At 43.3% G+C, this 17,279-nt stretch overlaps 3 protein-coding genes and 4 pseudogenes across 8 annotated transcripts in view; all 7 read right to left on the reverse strand.

The window, feature by feature from the left end:
• Nucleotides 1–8,676, reverse strand: part of LOC125546084 (uncharacterized) — a 36,892-nt pseudogene extending 28,216 nt beyond the window's left edge. Inside the window, exons 1-2 of the transcript XR_015599058.1 lie at nt 8,625–8,676; nt 186–272 (exon numbers count right to left, since the gene is read on the reverse strand). The product of XR_015599058.1 is annotated as an uncharacterized LOC125546084 (transcript). The remainder of the gene's footprint in view (nt 1–185; nt 273–8,624) is intronic.
• Nucleotides 284–1,654, reverse strand: LOC125531175 (uncharacterized). Of its 3 annotated transcripts, none has more exons than XM_087514137.1 (2): nt 1,399–1,654; nt 284–1,144 (listed from the first exon to the last, which is right to left on the reverse strand). In XM_087514137.1, exons 1-2 carry the CDS (start codon nt 1,617–1,619, stop codon nt 658–660), a joined length of 708 nt encoding a protein of 235 aa, XP_087370263.1. In that variant the 5' UTR covers nt 1,620–1,654; the 3' UTR covers nt 284–657. The 3 variants fall into 3 exon arrangements, with proteins under 3 accessions (XP_087370263.1, XP_087370264.1, XP_087370265.1); XM_087514138.1 differs by having other exon boundaries at nt 339–1,103; nt 1,355–1,622; XM_087514139.1 differs by having other exon boundaries at nt 343–1,062; nt 1,320–1,622.
• Nucleotides 2,701–4,161, reverse strand: LOC125531174 (uncharacterized; annotated as a pseudogene).
• LOC125546085 (uncharacterized) lies at nt 4,670–8,758 on the reverse strand (annotated as a pseudogene). Its single transcript, XR_015599060.1, has 2 exons — nt 8,625–8,758; nt 4,670–6,154 (listed from the first exon to the last, which is right to left on the reverse strand). The product of XR_015599060.1 is annotated as an uncharacterized LOC125546085 (transcript).
• LOC125531169 (uncharacterized) lies at nt 6,645–8,618 on the reverse strand (annotated as a pseudogene).
• A 20-nt stretch (nt 8,759–8,778) lies between the features above and the next one.
• LOC125531172 (uncharacterized) lies at nt 8,779–16,360 on the reverse strand. 2 transcript variants are annotated; one of them, XM_048695587.2, is made up of 5 exons: nt 13,814–16,360; nt 13,030–13,356; nt 10,018–10,193; nt 9,385–9,926; nt 8,779–8,963 (listed from the first exon to the last, which is right to left on the reverse strand). In XM_048695587.2, exon 1 carries the CDS (start codon nt 16,292–16,294, stop codon nt 14,291–14,293), a length of 2,004 nt encoding a protein of 667 aa, XP_048551544.2. In that variant the 5' UTR covers nt 16,295–16,360; the 3' UTR covers nt 8,779–8,963; nt 9,385–9,926; nt 10,018–10,193; nt 13,030–13,356; nt 13,814–14,290. The 2 variants fall into 2 exon arrangements, with proteins under 2 accessions (XP_048551544.2, XP_048551543.2); XM_048695586.2 differs by having other exon boundaries at nt 10,018–10,223.
• LOC125531173 (uncharacterized) lies at nt 10,233–13,021 on the reverse strand. Its single transcript, XM_048695589.2, has one exon. It carries the CDS (start codon nt 11,562–11,564, stop codon nt 10,860–10,862), a length of 705 nt encoding a protein of 234 aa, XP_048551546.1. The 5' UTR covers nt 11,565–13,021; the 3' UTR covers nt 10,233–10,859.
• Nucleotides 16,361–17,279: the final 919 nt, after the last annotated feature.

Genomic DNA, 17,279 nt, shown 5'->3' on the forward strand with positions numbered 1-17,279 from the left:
ATAAAATTGTGCAGAAGATACCAGCATATAATTTATTTTCATATGTGCATATGGATTATTTTTGTTGTTAAGAACATTTTTTATTTCATTCTTTAACTTAATCTATCCATGAAAATTAGCTATATGATTTTAGCAGCACTGCAAAATTATCATATATGAATAAGAATAAGAAGGTAGATACATACCAAAATAATAACTGAGCTTATGATGGACAGCATTTGCATCTTTGAAGGGAATCTTGCGCAACCATCAACCATGTGGCTTCGACCTGGCTAATCAAGATTGTGTACTAATCAAGAATCTTAAGGTACAGATAAAAAAGAATCTTAAGGTAATGTTAACTTGTAAAAAAACTTACATGTAGGTCTATAATCATTTTACTGTTAACATTTACCACAAAAAAGACCAATAACAAAAACCTAGCAACTACATGATGGATTCACATCATACACATTTCCTCTTGTCATGCATATATTCATCACAAAGCCCAAAGAGATTTTATCAATATCGCAAAATCTGAGATGGATCGAAACTTTGGTCTTTGTTTCTATAATTTATGTACGTTTGTACTCTATACATATGGCAAAACTGTCGCAAGATTGGATCATCCTCAAAAAGGCGGATGCCAATCACAGTGAGTAGAGTGATGTGTAGTATCTATGAGCTAAGAATGTTTAGAAGAGAAACTCTGTTCTGGACTAATTTCCTAAACAGATTTCCTGCTCCATTCTGAAGATCTTGGATGCTGCACTCTAACTCCTGCAATTTCTCCTCCTCGCAAACAACGGCCTTCTTCTTGTAAAATGCCTTGCAGACAAGAGACTGCTTTGGCATTTCAATTTGCTTCGACAAGAGATGGAGTGTGGACTCCAGCAGAGACACAGAGATCTCTCTAGCCTTGGCCAACAGCATGACCATGCTACAATCTGCAGGAGCCTTCTTCGCAGTCTTCTTGAAAAGATTCTTGGACTTCTTCACCAAGCGGGTGTAGGATTGGATCTTGGCCTGAGTAGCTGCGTCATCACCTTTCCTTGGAGCCAATTGCAGCTCTTGGATGATGGCCTTCATCTCGACGAAGATCTCTTGCATGGCGTTGCAGAGATCTAGCAGCTCAAGAGAACCGTCTATTTCTCCATCCAACATGCTCCTCCCAGCAGAGGAGCAAACTTGGTTGGTTGGTAGGCAGATGATTTCTTCAAGACCATCGTAGATGTTTGCAAGAGTCCTGAGACCATCGCACATCGTGCTGATGGAATTAGAGGAAGAGGTGCAGCATCATCTCCTTTTCGTAGAGCCAGTTGAAGCTCTTGGATGATGACCATCATCTCAGTGAAGGTCTCTTGCATGGTGCTGCAGAGATCTAAGAGCTCAATGGAGCATCCCATCTCTCCATCCAACATGTTCCTCTTCTGGGAGGAGCAAACTTGGTTGCTTGGTAGGCAGATAATCTCTTCAAGACCATCGTAGATGTTTGCAAGACTCCTAAGACCATCGCACATCGTGCTGATGGAACTGGAGGAAGAGAGGCTTGCTTCTAGGTGGTGGAGCTCTTCCTCGACTTCGGTCTCACTGACGTGAGGCCTAGAAGGCAAACTTATCGATCTTTGGTGGAAAGCCATATCTGAGCTTGAAGCTTATCGCTGTCTTGTGGTGAATGAGAGGAGGAGAAGCAGAAAATAAGAGCTTCTTGTTTGATGTATACACCAGTCCGCTGCCGCCTATTTATACAGAAGATGTGTACAGCTGTGTTGTAGCATCTGATAGGTAGACAGGAAGAATCATGCCATTGCATCTCCCACATGTTGTCTGCTATGCCTTGAGATCTGCCAGAAGCGTAGAGATCACAACGCTAAAGTCTTCTCATGTTTAGTACACTGTTTTCTGTGCCTACTGTCCTTGAGATGAGTCATCACATTATCTTGTTCCAGCAATTGGCAGCAAGAACCAATCAAAAAGATGTGGTTTAATCTGACGGTGGATCTTGGCATAATTGCACGCCCATGCCATTATTTAATGGATCGCTAACCTAGCAATTAGCTGTAACATGCCTTTTAATAAGGTATTTTCCTTGGTGGGCACTGCTGTGTATCAAAGTTAGAGCCTCGACGGTCGGAGCATGTTTAGGCCACGGAAACAAGATTCATGTTAGTGGTTCAGCGTGTTCCCCATTTTTTCAGTTTGAGGCTTTCAGCCACCCACCGTGTGAGTAGCATGACAATTTCATATCTAACCACTACACAGACAAGCTTTTGTTGTGTGTCTTTTTTTTCAATGTTTTTGTACAATCCAATTACCTTTTAGTTGTACTAACTTATTCTCGGACATCCGCAAAAAGCTTGGTTCTAGGGTAAATGCTTTTTTTTCTTCAATGCATAAATGATATAGATGTCTACGATGTTTAAAGTTTGAGTGCGCTAATTATGCCAGACTGCACAGCCATGGGTGGCGGAGGACAAGAAAATTGATTGATTTGCTAAGTACAAGTGGAGGCCATTTGACTAACCATGGGCTTCAAAATAGACTACTAGGATCACAAACACATCTTCAAGGAAGAAATGGTCAAATGGATCAAAACTTTTCTTTCTCTTTCTATGGTACCATGTACATTTGTACAGTATAGTGTATACTTGTGCGAAAATTGTATGAAGATCAGCTATTCCTTAAAAGCCGGATGCCAATCGGAGGACGTCAAGACTCAAGAGTGACTTGGGAGTATCTATGAGCTAAGGATGTTGAGTAGAGAAACTCTGCTCTGGACTAATTTCCTGAACAGATGCCCTGCTCCACTCTCGAGATCGCCGATACTGCACTCTAACTCCAACAATTGCTCCTCCTTGCAAAAGACCACCTTCTTTTTGTGAAATGCCTTGTAAACAAGAGATTGTTTGGGCATTTCGATTTGCTTCGACAACAGATGGAGTGTGCACTCCAGGAGAGAGGCAGAGACCTCCCTGGCCTTAGCCAGTAGCATGACCATCTTGCAGTGTGCAGGACTCTTCTTCGTGTTCTTCTTGAGAAGATTCTTGGCCTTCTTCACCAAGCAGGTGTAAGATTGGATCTTGGCTTGAGTAGCTGCATCATCCCCTTTCCTTAGGGCCACTTGCAGCTCTTGGATGATGGTCTTCATCTCGACCAAGATCTCTTGCATGGCGCTGCAGAGATCTAGCAGCTCGAGAGAACCTTCCATTTCTCCATCCAATATGTTCCTCTGCTGGGAGGAGCAAACTTGGTTGCTTGGTAGGCAAATAATCTCTTCAAGAACATCGTAGATGTTTGCAAGTCTCCTGAGACCATCGCGCATTGTGCTGATGGAATTAGAGGAAGGGATGCTTGCTTCTAGGCTCTGAAGCTCTAGCTCGACTTCGGTCTCACTGGCGTGAGGCCTAGAAGACAAACTGATCGATCTTTGGTGGAAAGCCATATCTGAGCTTGAAGCTTTACTCTGTATTGCAGGTGATGAGAGTTGAAGAAAAGAACAGTTTTGGGTTGATGTGTATACTGCTCTGTTGAGGCCTATTTATACAGAAATGTACAAGCAGTAGCATTTGATTGGTAGACACTAAGAATCATGCCAGTACATCTCCCAGATGCTGTCTGCTTGCTATGTCTTGAGATCTGGCAGAAGTATAGAGATCGCAACACTAAAGTCTTCTCATGTTTAGTACATTGTTTTGTGTGTCTACTGTCCTTGAGATGAGCCATCACATAATCATGTTCCAATAATTGGCAGCAAGAACCAGCAGGGAGGTTTAGTCTGATGGTGGATCTTGGCATAATTGCACGCTCAAGCCATTATTTAAAATATCGCTAACTTAGCATCTAGCTTTATCATGCCTTTATAAATTATTTTCCTTGGTGGGCACTCTTGCAAATAAAAGTTAAAGCCTCTGCGACTGGAGCTGGCATGTTTAGGCCATGGAAACAAGATCCACTGCTCAAGATCTATCATCGGTTTCGCATTATCCTCATTTTTTCAGTTTGAAGCTTACAGAAAGAAGATTTTGATATACAGAGTGCCTTCGAGAGCTAAGTTTTTATTTCTAAACACCTAGTTTGGGTTTAGCTTTCTCGGTTTAGCTTCATAGCTGTTCTCTTGTATAGCTGCACAGTTAGATAGATAGATAGCTTTTTTTATTTCTTTTCCTTTTACTTACTTGTATATACTTCATATAAAATTTATAAAAATTCTGTGGAAAGACACTCTTACCGTTTTGACAACCTGTTTTGTCAATGTTCTGTACAATCTTATTACCTCTTGGTCATACCAACTGATTCTCCAACATCAGCATCTTTATTTTTGGTGAAGTTGGAAGCATATAAAGCATCGATTGTTCTCTGTGTATTGAGAATCATTATATGGAGAGGAACAAAAGCTTTGTGCAGTGGCAAGTTTGGATTAGGTCTTATTCCGACTACTGTTAATCCTAAAGAACATGGAAAAGGCTGTGGTTCTACAGTAAATGCTTTTTTTAATTCACCTTCCAAGCTTAAATGATATAGATGCGATGATGTTAAAATTTGAGTACACTAGTTTGGACCTTGTTGTATGAAATAAAAGAAAAGTTTGGACATTGTTGTATGAAACATGTATTCAATAGTAGTGCCAGACTGCACAGCCATGTGGTGGTGGTGGAGAATCTGTGTAATAAAATCGATGAACCTTGTGACTTTGATCTGGCATGTTTCCTGCATAAGAAGCAAGATCCACTAGCCAAGGATATCGACATAAAGTATCACAAACGCATCTTCGAGCATGAAATGGCCAAATTGATCAAAACTTTGGTTTCTCTTTCTATACTATCATGTACATTTATACAGTATAGTGTATACATATGGGAAAATTGTATGAAGATCAGCTATTCCTTAAAAGGCGGATGCCAATCGAAGGGCGTCAAGAGTTACTCAGGAGTATCTATGAGCTAAGGATGTTGAGTAGAGAAACTCTACTCTGGACTAATTTCCTGAACAGATGTCCTGCTCCGCTCTCGAGATCGCCCATACTGCACTCTAGCCCTGACAATTGCTCCTCCTTGCAAACCACTGCCTTCTTTTTCTGAAATGCCTTGAAAACAAGAGACTGTTTAGGCATTTCGATTTGCTTCGACAAGAGACGGAGTGTGGACTCCAGGAGAGACACCGAGATCTCTCTAGCCTTGGCCAACAGCATGACCATGCTACAATCTGCAGGAGCCTTCTTCGCGGTTTTCTTGAAAAGATTCTTGGACTTCTTCACCAAGCGGGTGTAAGATTGGATCTTGGCTTGAGTAGTTGCATCATCACCTTTCCTTAGAGCCACTTGCAGCTCTTGGATGATGGCCTTCATCTCGACGAAGATCTCTTGCATGACGCTGCAGAGATCTAGCAGCTCGAGAGAACCTTCCATTTCTCCATCCAACATGCTCCTCTGCTGGGCTGAGCAAACTTGGTTGCTTGGTAGGCAAATAATCTCTTCAAGAGCATCGTAGATGTTTGCAAGACTCCTGAGATCATCGCACATCGTGCTGATGGAAGTGGAGGAAGAGATGCTTGCTTCTAGGCTCTGAAGCTCTAGCTCGACTTCGGTCTCACTGACGTGAGGCCTAGAAGGCAAACTTGTCGATCTTTGGTGGAAAGCCATATCTGAGCTTGAAGGTTATCGCTGCCTTGTGGTTGATGAGAGGAGGAGAAGAGCAGAGAGTAAGAGCTTCTTGTTTGATGTATCTACCCGTTCTGCTGCCGCCTATTTATACAGAAGATGTGTACAGCTGTATTGTAGCATCTGATTGGTAGACATGAAGAATCATGCCATTACATCGGCCACATGCTGTCTGCTATGCCTTGACATCTGGCAGACGCATAGAGATCGCAACACTAAAGTCTTCTCATGTTTAGTACATTTTGTTTTCTGTGCCTAGTGTCCTTGAGATGAGGCATCACAATATCATGTTCCAGCAATTGGCAACAAGAAGCAATCAAAAAGATGTGGTTTAGTCTGATGGTCGATTTCAGCATAATTGCACGCCCATGCAATTACTTAATGGGTCGCTAACCTAACATTGAGCTGTGACATACCTGTATTTAATAAGGTATTTTCCTTGGTGGGCACTCTTGCAAATTACAGGTTAAAGCCTCAACAGTCAGAGCTGGCATGTTTAGGCCATGGAAACAAGATCCACTGCAAAAGATCCATGTTAGCGGTTCAGCATGTTATCCCCATATTCTGTTTTCAGCTTGAGGCTTTCAGCCACCCACCGTGTGAGCGGCATGACCATTTAATATCTAACCTCTTAGTCGTACTAACTGATTCTCAGAGACCCCGGGAATGAGCATATAAAGTGACGAAAAAGTTTGTGCACTGGCAAGTTTGGATTATGTCTTTCTCAGATTATTGTTAATACTGTAGAATATGCAAAAAGTTGTGGTTCTGGAGTAAATGTTTTTTTCTTATTTTGACACCTTCAATGCTTAAATGATATACTCAGTTGTAGTGCCAGAGTAGTGCACAGCCATGTGGTGGTGGTGGGGAATCTGGATAGTAAAATTGATCGATTGGGACCTTGTGACTTTGATCTGGCATGTTTCATGCATAAGGAACAAGATCCACTAACCATGGGCATCAAAAACTGGGATCACAAACACGTCTTCAAGGATGAAATGGTCAAATGGATCAAAACTTTGGTTTCACTTTCTATTTCTATGGTATCATGTACATTTATACAGTATAGTGTATGAAGATCAGCTATTCCTTAAAAGGCGGATGCCGATCGGAGGGCGCCAAGAATGACTTGGGAGTATCTATGAGCTAAGGATGTTGAGTAGAGAAACTCTGCTCTGGACTAATCTCCTGAACAGATGTCCAGCTCCACTCTCAAGATCTCCGATACTGCACTCTAACTGCGACAATTGTTCCTCCTTACAAACAACCGCCTTCTTCTTGTGAAATGCCTTGGAAACAAGAGACTGTTTAGGCATTTCGATTTGCTTCGACACAAGATGGAGTGTGGACTCCAGGAGAGAGGCAGAGACCTCCCTGGCCTTGGCCAATAGCATGACCATCCTGCAATATGCAGGAGCCTTCTTCGTGGCCTTCTTGAAATGGTTCCTGGCCTTCTTCGCCAAGTGGGTGTAAGACTGGATCTTGGCTTGAGCAGCTGCAACATCCCCTTTCCTTAGAGCCACTTGCAGCTCTTGGATGATGGCCTTCATCTCGACGAAGATCTCTTGCATGGCACCGCAGAGATCTAGGAGCACGAGAGAACCTTCCATTTCTCCATCCAATATGTTCCTCTGCTGAGAGGAGCAAACCTGGTTGCTTGGTAGGCAAATCATCTCTTCAAGAGCATCGTAGATGTTTGCAAGACTCCTGAGACCAACGCACATCGTGCTGATGGAATTGGAGGAAGAGATGCTTGCTTCTAGGCTGTGGAGTTCTTGCTCGACTTCGGTCTCACTGACGTGAGGCCTAGAAGGCAAACTTGTCGATCTTTGGTGGAAAGCCATGTCTGAGCTTGAAGATTTGCTCTGTATTGTGGTCGAAGAGAGGAAGAAGGAAGAGCTTCTAGTTTGATGTATCTACCGTTCCGCTGACGCCTATTTATACAAATAAGTGCACAGATGTACTGTAGCATTGATTAGTAGACATGAAGAATCATGCCATTACATCTCCATGATATTGTCTGCTATGCCTTGAGATCTGCCAGCAGTGTATTGGTTACAACACCAAAGTCGTCTCATGTTCACTACATTTTATATTGTGGTCTGCTACCCTCGAGATGAACCGTCTCATTGCAGTGTTCCACTTATAGCAGCAAGGGCTAATTAAGAATGGTATAATTTGATGGTGGGTCAGACATAATTGCACGCTCAAGCTATTATTTAGACGAATGCTGCTGGCTACCAGCATGCTCTACATTTGTTGGATATATTCGTGATAACCTCAAGATTTGGAGCAGGCATTTTTATGTGCTGGAGAAACACGGAGCTCTTTATTTTTTTTTACATTCTCTCTTTTTCCTTTTCAGGCCATTGCTTCTGTTGCCAGTCAAATGGTTCGGTTCTGTGAATGAAAGATTTGTCACTTGCCACATCACAAAGTATGGATGCTAACAAATCCTGTTTGCTGGTCAGTTTGAGGCTGTTGCGTTTTCTCAACCAAAAAAATACGGTAGAATGCTGCAAATTTTGTAAGTGGGTGTTTTACCCAGGTCTGGTCATCCAATGGGTTAGTTTGGGAGGTCAAATTTCCATAAGGTTACATTGTTTCACTTTTACAGTCTTCCTGGACACAGAAAATTCAAGACTTGATTATTTTCCTTTTTTCTCTACTGTTTAATTTTTTTAGCAATGCAGTTTCAATGAGCATGTATGTTTTCTAAAGGTCAGAGATAGAAACTAATACATCTCATGGAATTAGAACAACCTACTTGTAGGTATACTGTGTCAACTTACTTGGTTTGATTACCGAATATATAACGGATTGATACAATCAAGAAAAGCTTAGCAGATCATCCAAGAAATGATTGAAATAAATAGAATGTTGTAAAGTATAAGACTCCTGAGCCCTTTAATTGAAAAGTCTTGAACTGTCAAGTAACTGCACAAGATTAAGAAGCCAAAGAAATGGAAGTGTTGTTTCAGAAAGATACCTTTGTTTGCTTGAACTCTGAACTTCCCATCTTCAGAAGCTGACCGAGCAGGTATTTGGATTATAAGTTTATAACACATACTCATCATCCAGAATTCCCGTGGAGATGGCGCATGAGAAGAACCAGATATGAAGGAAACCATGGATTTTCAGAATTACTCAGAAGTACAATGCTTTTTAAATATTTCAACCATTTCAGACAGAACAAAACATCTGAGATCACTTGGTAACTGACAGAAAATCAAATAATTCTTTGTTGCAACTGACTTTTCTCCTTACAACAAAATATAGTACATTCCTTAATCAACAAGCTCCCTCCAGCTAGTAGTAGTTGCAATATCTGCAGAAACAGTAAATCAAACAGATGAGAAGCTGCGAAAAATGAGGATGCATTATGCAGGCTCTTGGTGTATACTTTGAGAAGGAAAGCAAGCAAAACTAGCGCATCTATATAGGTATATATATAACACAGTTTTCTAAGAATGGCATCGGCAGCGCTTGTTCAACTAAAGACAGTTTCTCTTCACAAAAGCAAGGTACATAGCTGATTCTACTCTGAAATCTGAATACAGGAGACAAACATGAATTGGTAAAAACAGGCATGTGCATGTCTAGTAAAAGCGGCAATATGCAGTACATCATATTGATACATAATAAATTAGTTCCAGCCCAAGATCCATGCCCGCCAATTCTTTCAAGCAGGGGAAAGAGGAGAATCAGGGGCGCTCAACACAAGAATCAGAAGGGAGAGATGGCCTCACCTCATCCGGTTGCCTACATCACGTTTTGTGTCACTGGCGTGGATCAGGCCATGATCCTGGCTATATCCAGCCTAACCAAAAGAGGCCTTATTTGGATTACCCTCCCGGCGCTGATCTCAACCAGAAACTCTGGCATTTACATGTTGCTCATTTCTACACAAATCCTTTGAAGCATAAGAGCGAACTGTGGCAGGCCTGCACAAGTGCGCTGATTCATAACTCGGGGCATCCTTCAGACTCTTGCTTACAAAAGCGCCCTTCGCGGGGGCAGTGTAGATGACCAAGCATAACTTTATATTATTGGCATTTTCTCAAGAGATTTCAAAGGTTGACTCAAATTAACCTGGTTGGTATAAACAATTGAGTAGCATAATTGAATGTTACTTCCTTTAGAGGGCACTTCTTTCTAAGCATATCCACAACCTCCTCTGCTTCCTTCCATCGTTCAGCTCTACATGAACCCTTCAATGTAGAATTATAGGAAACGGCACCAGGCTTGCACGATATAGTGCTTAATAACTTGCGGGCATCATCCGGACAGCCTTGTTCAGAAAAGCCATTGTTAAGAGCATTGTATATGAAAATATCAGGTGTACTTTCCGGTCAAAAAAAATATCAGGTGTACTTCCATACTTTGGCATTTGCTCGAGCACCTAGATTGCACGATCGACAAGCCCTTTTTGGCACAAGGAATTGATTAGTATATTGATGTCACTTCATTTGGCGGACAATCCTTTCTGGCCATCTCGGATATCAGCTCCCCAGCTTCCTCCCATCGCGCAGCTCTGCACAAACCCTTTGCCACAGCACTGAAACAAAAAATACCAGGCTTACATGGCCTGCTTTGAAATTACTCAATGGCCGATTCCACAAGCCCTTGTTTAGAAAGGCTATTAATAAGGCTACTGTACATGACAATATCAGTGCAAAAGGTTGGATTACACTTTGCTCAGATTATTCTTAATCCTGTAGGACATGCAAAAGGTTGTGCTTCTAAGATAAATGTTTTTGTTGTTTTTTCACCTTAAATGCTTAAATGATATAGATGTCGACGATGTTAAAACTTGAGAGTACTAGTTTAGACTTTGCTATATGAAACTATATATATATATATATATATAATTCTAGTGCCAGACTGCACAGCCATGTGGACATGTGGTGGTGGTAAAGAATCTGGATAATAAAATTGATTGATTCTGCTAACAGCAAGTTGAGACCTTGTGACTTTGATCTGGCATGTTTCATGTACAAGAAGCAAGATCCACTAACTAAGGACATTAAAATAAAGTATAGTAGACTCACAAAACACACATCAAGCATGAAATGGTGAAATGGATCAAAACTTCTGTTTCTCTTTCTATAGTATCATTTACATTTATACTATCTCGTGTATAAATATGGGAAAACTGTATGAAGATCAGCTATTCCTTAAAAGGTGGATGCCAATCAGAGTGTCAAGAGTGACTTGGGAGTATCTACGAGCTAAGGATGTTGAGTAGAGAAACTCTGCTCTGGACTAATTTCCTGAACAGATGTCCTACTCCGCTCTCGAGATCTCCGATACTGCACTCTAGCCCTGACAATTGCTCCTCCTTGCAAACAGCTGCCTTCTTCTTGTGAAATGCCTTGGACACAAGAGACTGTTTAGGCATTTCGATTTGCTTTGACAAGAGATGGAGTGTGGACTCCAGCAGAGAGACAGAGATCTCTCTGGCCTTGGCCAACAGCATGACTATCCTGCAAGCTGCAGGAGCCTTCTTCGCAGTCTTCTTGAAATGTTTCTTGGCCTTCTTTACCAAGCGGGTGTAAGATTGGATCTTGGCTTGAGAGGCGGCATCCTCGCCTTTCCTTAGAGCCACTTGCAGCTCTTGGATGATAGCCTTCATCTCGACGAAGATCTCTTGCATGGCGCTGCAGAGATCTAGCAGCTCGAGAGAACCTTCAATTTCACCATCCAATATGTTCCTCTGCTGGGAGGAGCAAACTTGGTTGCTTGGTAGGCAAATCATCTCTTCAAGAGCATCATAGATGTTTGCAAGACTCCTGAGACCAACGCACATCGTGCTGATGGAATTGGAGGAAGAGATGCTTGCTTCTAGGCTGTGGAGTTCTTGCTCGACTTCAGTCTCACTGACATGAGCCCTAGAAGGAAAACTTGTCGATCTTTGGTGGAAAGCCATCTCTGAGCTTTAAGCTTTTCTCTGTATTGTGGTTGATGAGGAGGAGAAGCAGAAAAGAAGAGCTTCTTGTTTGATGTATGTACAGTTCTGCTGCCGTCTATTTATACAGAAGAAGTGTACCGCAGTGATGTAGCATCTGATTGGGAGACATGAAGAATCATGCCATTACATCTCCCTGATGCTGTCTGCTTGCTATGTCTTGAGATCTGGCAGAAGCATAGAGATCACAACACTAAAGTCGTCTCATGTTCACTAGTTTTTTATTATGTCTGCTGTCCTCGAGATGAACCATCACATTGTCATGTTCCACTTATTGGCAGCAAGGGCTAATAAAGAATGGTGTAGTTTTGTGGTGGATCTTGACACAATTGCATGCCCAAGCTGTTATCTAGTGGAATGCTGCTGGCTACCACATGTTCTTCATTTAATCAGGCATGTTTTGTTTTGTTGGATACTCATGGTTTAGAGCTGGCATTTTTATCTATTGAAAAACAATATACAACGCACAAGGAACACAGAACTTTTATTGTTGTTCAACATTTTATCCCCATCTTTCGTTTGAGCCACCCAGTGTGAGTAGCATGGTTATATCGCATCAAACCATAGCACAGAAGGGGTTCTGAACTGTGCCCCTGCTCACCAGTCTTTTTTCGATGTTTTTCATACAATGCTATTTCTTTTTGGTAGACTAATTGATTCTCAAACATCGATGAGTTCTTTTTGGTGAAGTTTAGCATCCCAATAGGTTGTTTTTCCTTTTCAGGCTATTGCTTCTTTTGCCAGCCAAATGATTCGGTTCTGGAACTGAGACGTATGGATGCTAACAAATCCTGTTTACTATTGATTTTGAAGCTTTCTGTCATCATGTCTTAAAATAATTTCTAATGTTGATACAAACATAATCACATACCACCTCTCATTTCTAGAAGCCCATGGGTCAGTCTGTAATCATTTTCCTTTTTGGCCCATTTGGGGCATATTGTGTCTCTTCTAACTTTTCAATGGAATGAAACATGAGGAATTTGCGCTTTCCCAAAAACAGAAACATCAGAATGCTGAATATTTTGTAAGTTCATGTTTCAGTTTTACCCAAGTCTGATCATTCGTATGATGTGGTATAACTTAGAGCGCACTGTAAATTCTTTGCCGGATATAGAAATGGGGTAATCTCCAATGGATTAGTTTGGGAGGTCAAATTTCCATAAGATTACATTGTTTTACAGTCTTCCTGTACAGAGAACACAGCAGGCTCATTATTTTCCTTTCTACTATTCTGTTCAAATTTTAAGTTTGATTGCTGAATATATAATGGATTGATACAATCAAGAAAAGCATAGCGGATCATCGAAGAAATGATTGAAACAAAAAGAATATTGTAGAGCCCCACTTGAAAAGTCTAGAACTGTCAAGTAACTGCACAAGATTAAGGAGACAAAGAAATGGAAGTACTGTTTCAGAAAGATACCTTTGTTTGCTTGAACTCTGAACTTCCCATCTTCAGAAGCTGACCGAGCAGCTATTTGGATTCTAACACATATAGATCATCCAGAATTCCCATGGAAAAGGTACATGAGCAGAATCACCCAGATATGAATGAAACCATGAATTTTCAGAATTACTCAGAAGTACAATGCTTTTCAAAATTTTCAACCATTTCAGATAGAATAGAACATCTGAGCACACTTGGTAACTGACAAATAATTAGTTGTTGCAACTGAATTTTCTCCTTACTACAAAATATATTTTGTTCCTTAATCAAGAAGCTCCCTCCTGCTAGCAGTAGATGCAATATCTGCAGAAACAGTGAATCAAACAGATAAGAAGCTGCGAGAAAATAAGGATGCTTTAAGCAGGTGTATGCTTTGAGAAGGAAAGCAAGCAAAGCTGGCACATCTACATAACACGATGTTTTCTTGTAACATGAATGCTAAGAATGGCATTGGCAGCACTTGTTCAACTAAAGACAGTTTCTCTTCACAGAGCAAGTAAGGTACATAGCTGATTCTACTCTGAACCAATACAGGAGACGAACATGAATCAGTAAAAAGAAGCATGTCTACTAAAAGCGACAACATGCAGTACTAGTACATCATATCAATACAGAATAAGCAAGTTCCAGCCCAAGATCCATTCCCCCAATTCTTTCGAGCAGGGGAAGGGGGAGAATCAGGGGCAATCAACACAAAAATCAGAAGGAAGGGAGAGATGGAATCTCAAACCCTGGATTTTCGGAGGATTTAGGTACTTACAGGAGAGAACCAAGTCACAGTTGTCGTTGCCACCGGAGGTCATGTACGCAGAGAAGTAGGTGGGGGCACAGTTGTCTCAGTTCGGCTGTGCAAGTTGCAGAAAGAGGAGAAATGAAAAGTTTGCCAGAGAGATGTAGGCCTCCACCGCCTCCGTTGCCCACCTCATGTTTTCTGTCGCGAGCATGGATCGAGCCACGATCCTGGCTAATTCTAGCCTAACCAAAAGAGGCCTTTTTTGGCTTGCCCTCTCGCGCTGATCTCAACCAGAAACTCTGGCATTATCCTGTTGCTCATTTGTACACAAATCCTTTGATGAAGCACAAGAGCAGACTGTGGCAGGCCTGCACAAGTGCACTGATTCATAACTCAGGGCATCCTTCAGGTTCTTGCTTACAAAATCGTCTTTGGCAGGGGAAGCGTAGATGGCAAAACGTAACTTCAGGATTGGCATTTTCTTAATATATTCAAAAGGTTGACTCAAGTTACCCTGTTTGGTACAAATAATCGATTAGCATACTTGAATGTTACTTCATTTGGAGGGCACTTCTTTCTAAGCATCTCAGCGACAACCTCCTCTGCTTCCTTCCATCGTTCAGCTCTGCATAAACCCTTCAATGCAGAATTATAGGACACGGCATCAGGCTTGCATGACATAGTGCTTAATATCTTGCGGGCATCATCGAGACGGCCTTGTTCAGAAAAGCCATTGATAAGGGCATTGTATGTGAAAATATCAGGTGTACTTCCGTACTTTGGCATTTGCTCGAACACCTCGATTGCACGATCAACGAGCCCCTTCTGGCACAGGGAATTGATCAGTATATTAAATGTGATTTCATTTGGGGGGCAATCCTTTCTAGCCATCTTAGATATAAGCTCCCCAGCATCCTCCCATCGCGCAGCTTTGCACAAACCCTTCAGCACAGCATTGTAGCCAAAGATATCAGGCTTGCATGGCATGCTTTGAAACAACTCAATGGCTGATTCGACAAGCCCTTGTTCAGAAAGGCCATTAATAAGGCTACTGTATGTGACAATATCAGGTGTGCATCCAAAGTTTGGCATTTGCTCAAACACTTCAATTGCGTAGTTTACCCGGCCACTCTGGCACAACGAATCAATGAGTATATTGAAAGTCATTTCAATTAAGGGACAATCCTCCCTAAGCATCTTCCCTATAAGATCCTCGGCATCATCCCATCGCTCAGCTCTGCATAAACCCTTCAACGCGGCATTAAAGCTAATGACGTCAGGACTGCATGGCATGCTGTTTAGTAACTTGAGCGCGTCCTCCACACGCCCTTGTTCCGAAAAGGAATAGATCAGCGTGTTGTAAATGACAACATCGGGTCTGCATCCATACTTGTGCATGTGCTCAAGAACTTCCATTGCACAGTCAACCAGCCCATTCTGGCACAAGCAACTGGTTAGCATGCTGAATGTCGCTTCATTCGGCAGGCAGTCTTTCGTAACCATGTCAGCAATCAGCCCTCCGACATCCTCCCAGCGCTGAGCGATGCACAAACCTTTCAGCGCGGCATTGTAACAAACAGTGTTGGGCTTGCAGAGCATGCCGCTGAGCAGCTCGATGGCGTCGTCCACACGCCCTTGCTCCGAGAACCCGTTCACCAGGGTGCTGTAAATGACAACATCAGGCGTGCATCCGTACCCGGGCATCCGGTCGAGCAGCTGAAGGGCGCGGTCGAGCAGCCCGTTCTGGCAGAAAGCGCGGATCTGCGTGGCGAACGTCACCTCGTTGGGAGGGCAATGGTTCCTGACCATCTCCGCCATGAGCTCCTCGGCGTCCCCCCACTGCCGGGCGCCGCAGAGGCCCATGAGCACGGTGTTGTAGGTGTAGGTGTCCGGCGCGACGGGCATGGAGGCGATGAGGGCGAGCGCGTCGGCGAGCCTGCCGGAGCGGCAGTAGCCGTTGATGAGCGTGGTGTAGGTGACGACGTTGGCGGCCCCGGAGAGGGCCGCCGCCGCGAGGGCGCGCTCGGCGTCCGCCAGCCGGCCGTCGCGGCAGTAGCCGGCGACGAGGGTGTTGTGGGAGACGGGGTCCGCCGCGCCGGCCGCCTTGAGCGCGTCGAGCACGCGCTCCGCGTCGGCCAGGCGGCGCTGCGCGCAGAGCTTCTTGATGAGGATGTTGCAGGCGACGACGGCCGGCGGGTCGGCGGAGGCGGGCGGGGAGGCGCCGAGGAGGCGGAGCGCGGAGTCCAGGTCCCCGAGCTGGACCAGGCGGCGAAGCTTCTGGCCCGCCTGGCCGGGGCGGGATGGGGCGGCCGGGTTGACCCATATGGAGTTGCCCGCGCCGGCGCCGCGCTCCGGCGGCGCCCTGCCGCGGCTCACCCACCTGGAGGAGGCGGCCAGGCGGATGCCGAGGCGGAAGCGGTGGGCTGTGGGCGGGTTTGGACGGGCCGGGAAAGGGAATGGGTGGTGGGCGGATGGCGACGAGGAGGAGGAGGAGAAAGCGGCGGCCATTGTCGAGGTGGTGGTGCTCTGGCGATAAGTGTGTGGGTGTGGTCTCTGTCTCTCGCCTCTCTTCAGAATTCCCCTCCAGTCAAACATTTGCTTGCTGCGTGGAAATCCAATTCCCCTCAAATGTTACACCCAAAATTATCTTTTTACCGACGAAACACTACTGCTCCGTTTCGCATGAAAATTGCTAGACATCTATAAAAAAATCAGAGTTTTTTTTAAAAAAAAGTGTTGTTTCCTTTGATTTTACTGTTTCATGCGAAATCAAATACTTCCGGGAGCCAAAACGCCAATTACGGCTCTACTTCTTTCAGTTCTTCTGGTTCTTTCGGTTGAGCATCTCCAATAGATAATGTGAAATATATGATCAGAATGGTTGGAGTAAACTATATATCATAAAAGGGTAGTTTTTATATCATCAGAAAACACCCAACTGCAATAGATAATGTAAAAATAGTTGTCACGTGGCGCCGCTGCTCCAACAGATGATGTATATTTTGCCAACGGCCACACGGCAACATCGTCTCTAGCTGCACTCCAACAACACTGCAACCGCACTCTTTTGAATCAAAATCATCCCATAGTGATAAAATCAACAATATTTCAAATTCAACATGAACTCAACTTCCATAGCAAACATATATTTCGTAATCCAACAAATAAAAGTGCATCATACCAAACAAAGGTAACTCATATGTGATCTAGCCATGCTATTTTCTTAATGGCTTAGGTTGTAACTTTGAACATGCTCGTAGAAATAGTTATATTATTGAACAATTAAACACCGATCAGAAATATACAAGGAACTTCAACACCGATTAGAAGTATACAAGGAACTTTCATACATATCAATGGCTATACACGTTCTTTTATTCTTCAATTACTTGCATACGAATAGATATTATGGGTCGATGTCACCTATAAATGTTTAGATTGTGGTTTGAAGTTAGGGTTTCAGAAAGGGTGGGGGGGGGGGGGGGGGGGTAGG

Source organism: Triticum urartu, chromosome 3A (assembly GCF_056163025.1).
Source record: "Triticum urartu cultivar PI428250 chromosome 3A, HENAU_Tu73, whole genome shotgun sequence".
NCBI classification, from domain to species: domain Eukaryota; kingdom Viridiplantae; phylum Streptophyta; class Magnoliopsida; order Poales; family Poaceae; genus Triticum; species Triticum urartu.

Bases quoted from the DNA above. Each gene is read 5' to 3' on its own strand.
- LOC125531173 (XM_048695589.2), bottom strand. From the start codon at position 11,564: ATGGCTTTCCACCAAAGATCGACAAGTTTTCCTTCTAGGGCTCATGTC.
- LOC125531172 (XM_048695587.2), bottom strand. From the start codon at position 16,294: ATGGCCGCCGCTTTCTCCTCCTCCTCCTCGTCGCCATCCGCCCACCAC.
- LOC125531175 (XM_087514138.1), bottom strand. From the start codon at position 1,619: ATGGCTTTCCACCAAAGATCGATAAGTTTGCCTTCTAGGCCTCACGTC. The intron at 1,104-1,354 runs GCAGCACCATGC...TTGAGCTGCTAG, and splicing joins CATTGAGCTCTTAGATCTCT to ATCTCTGCAACGCCATGCAA.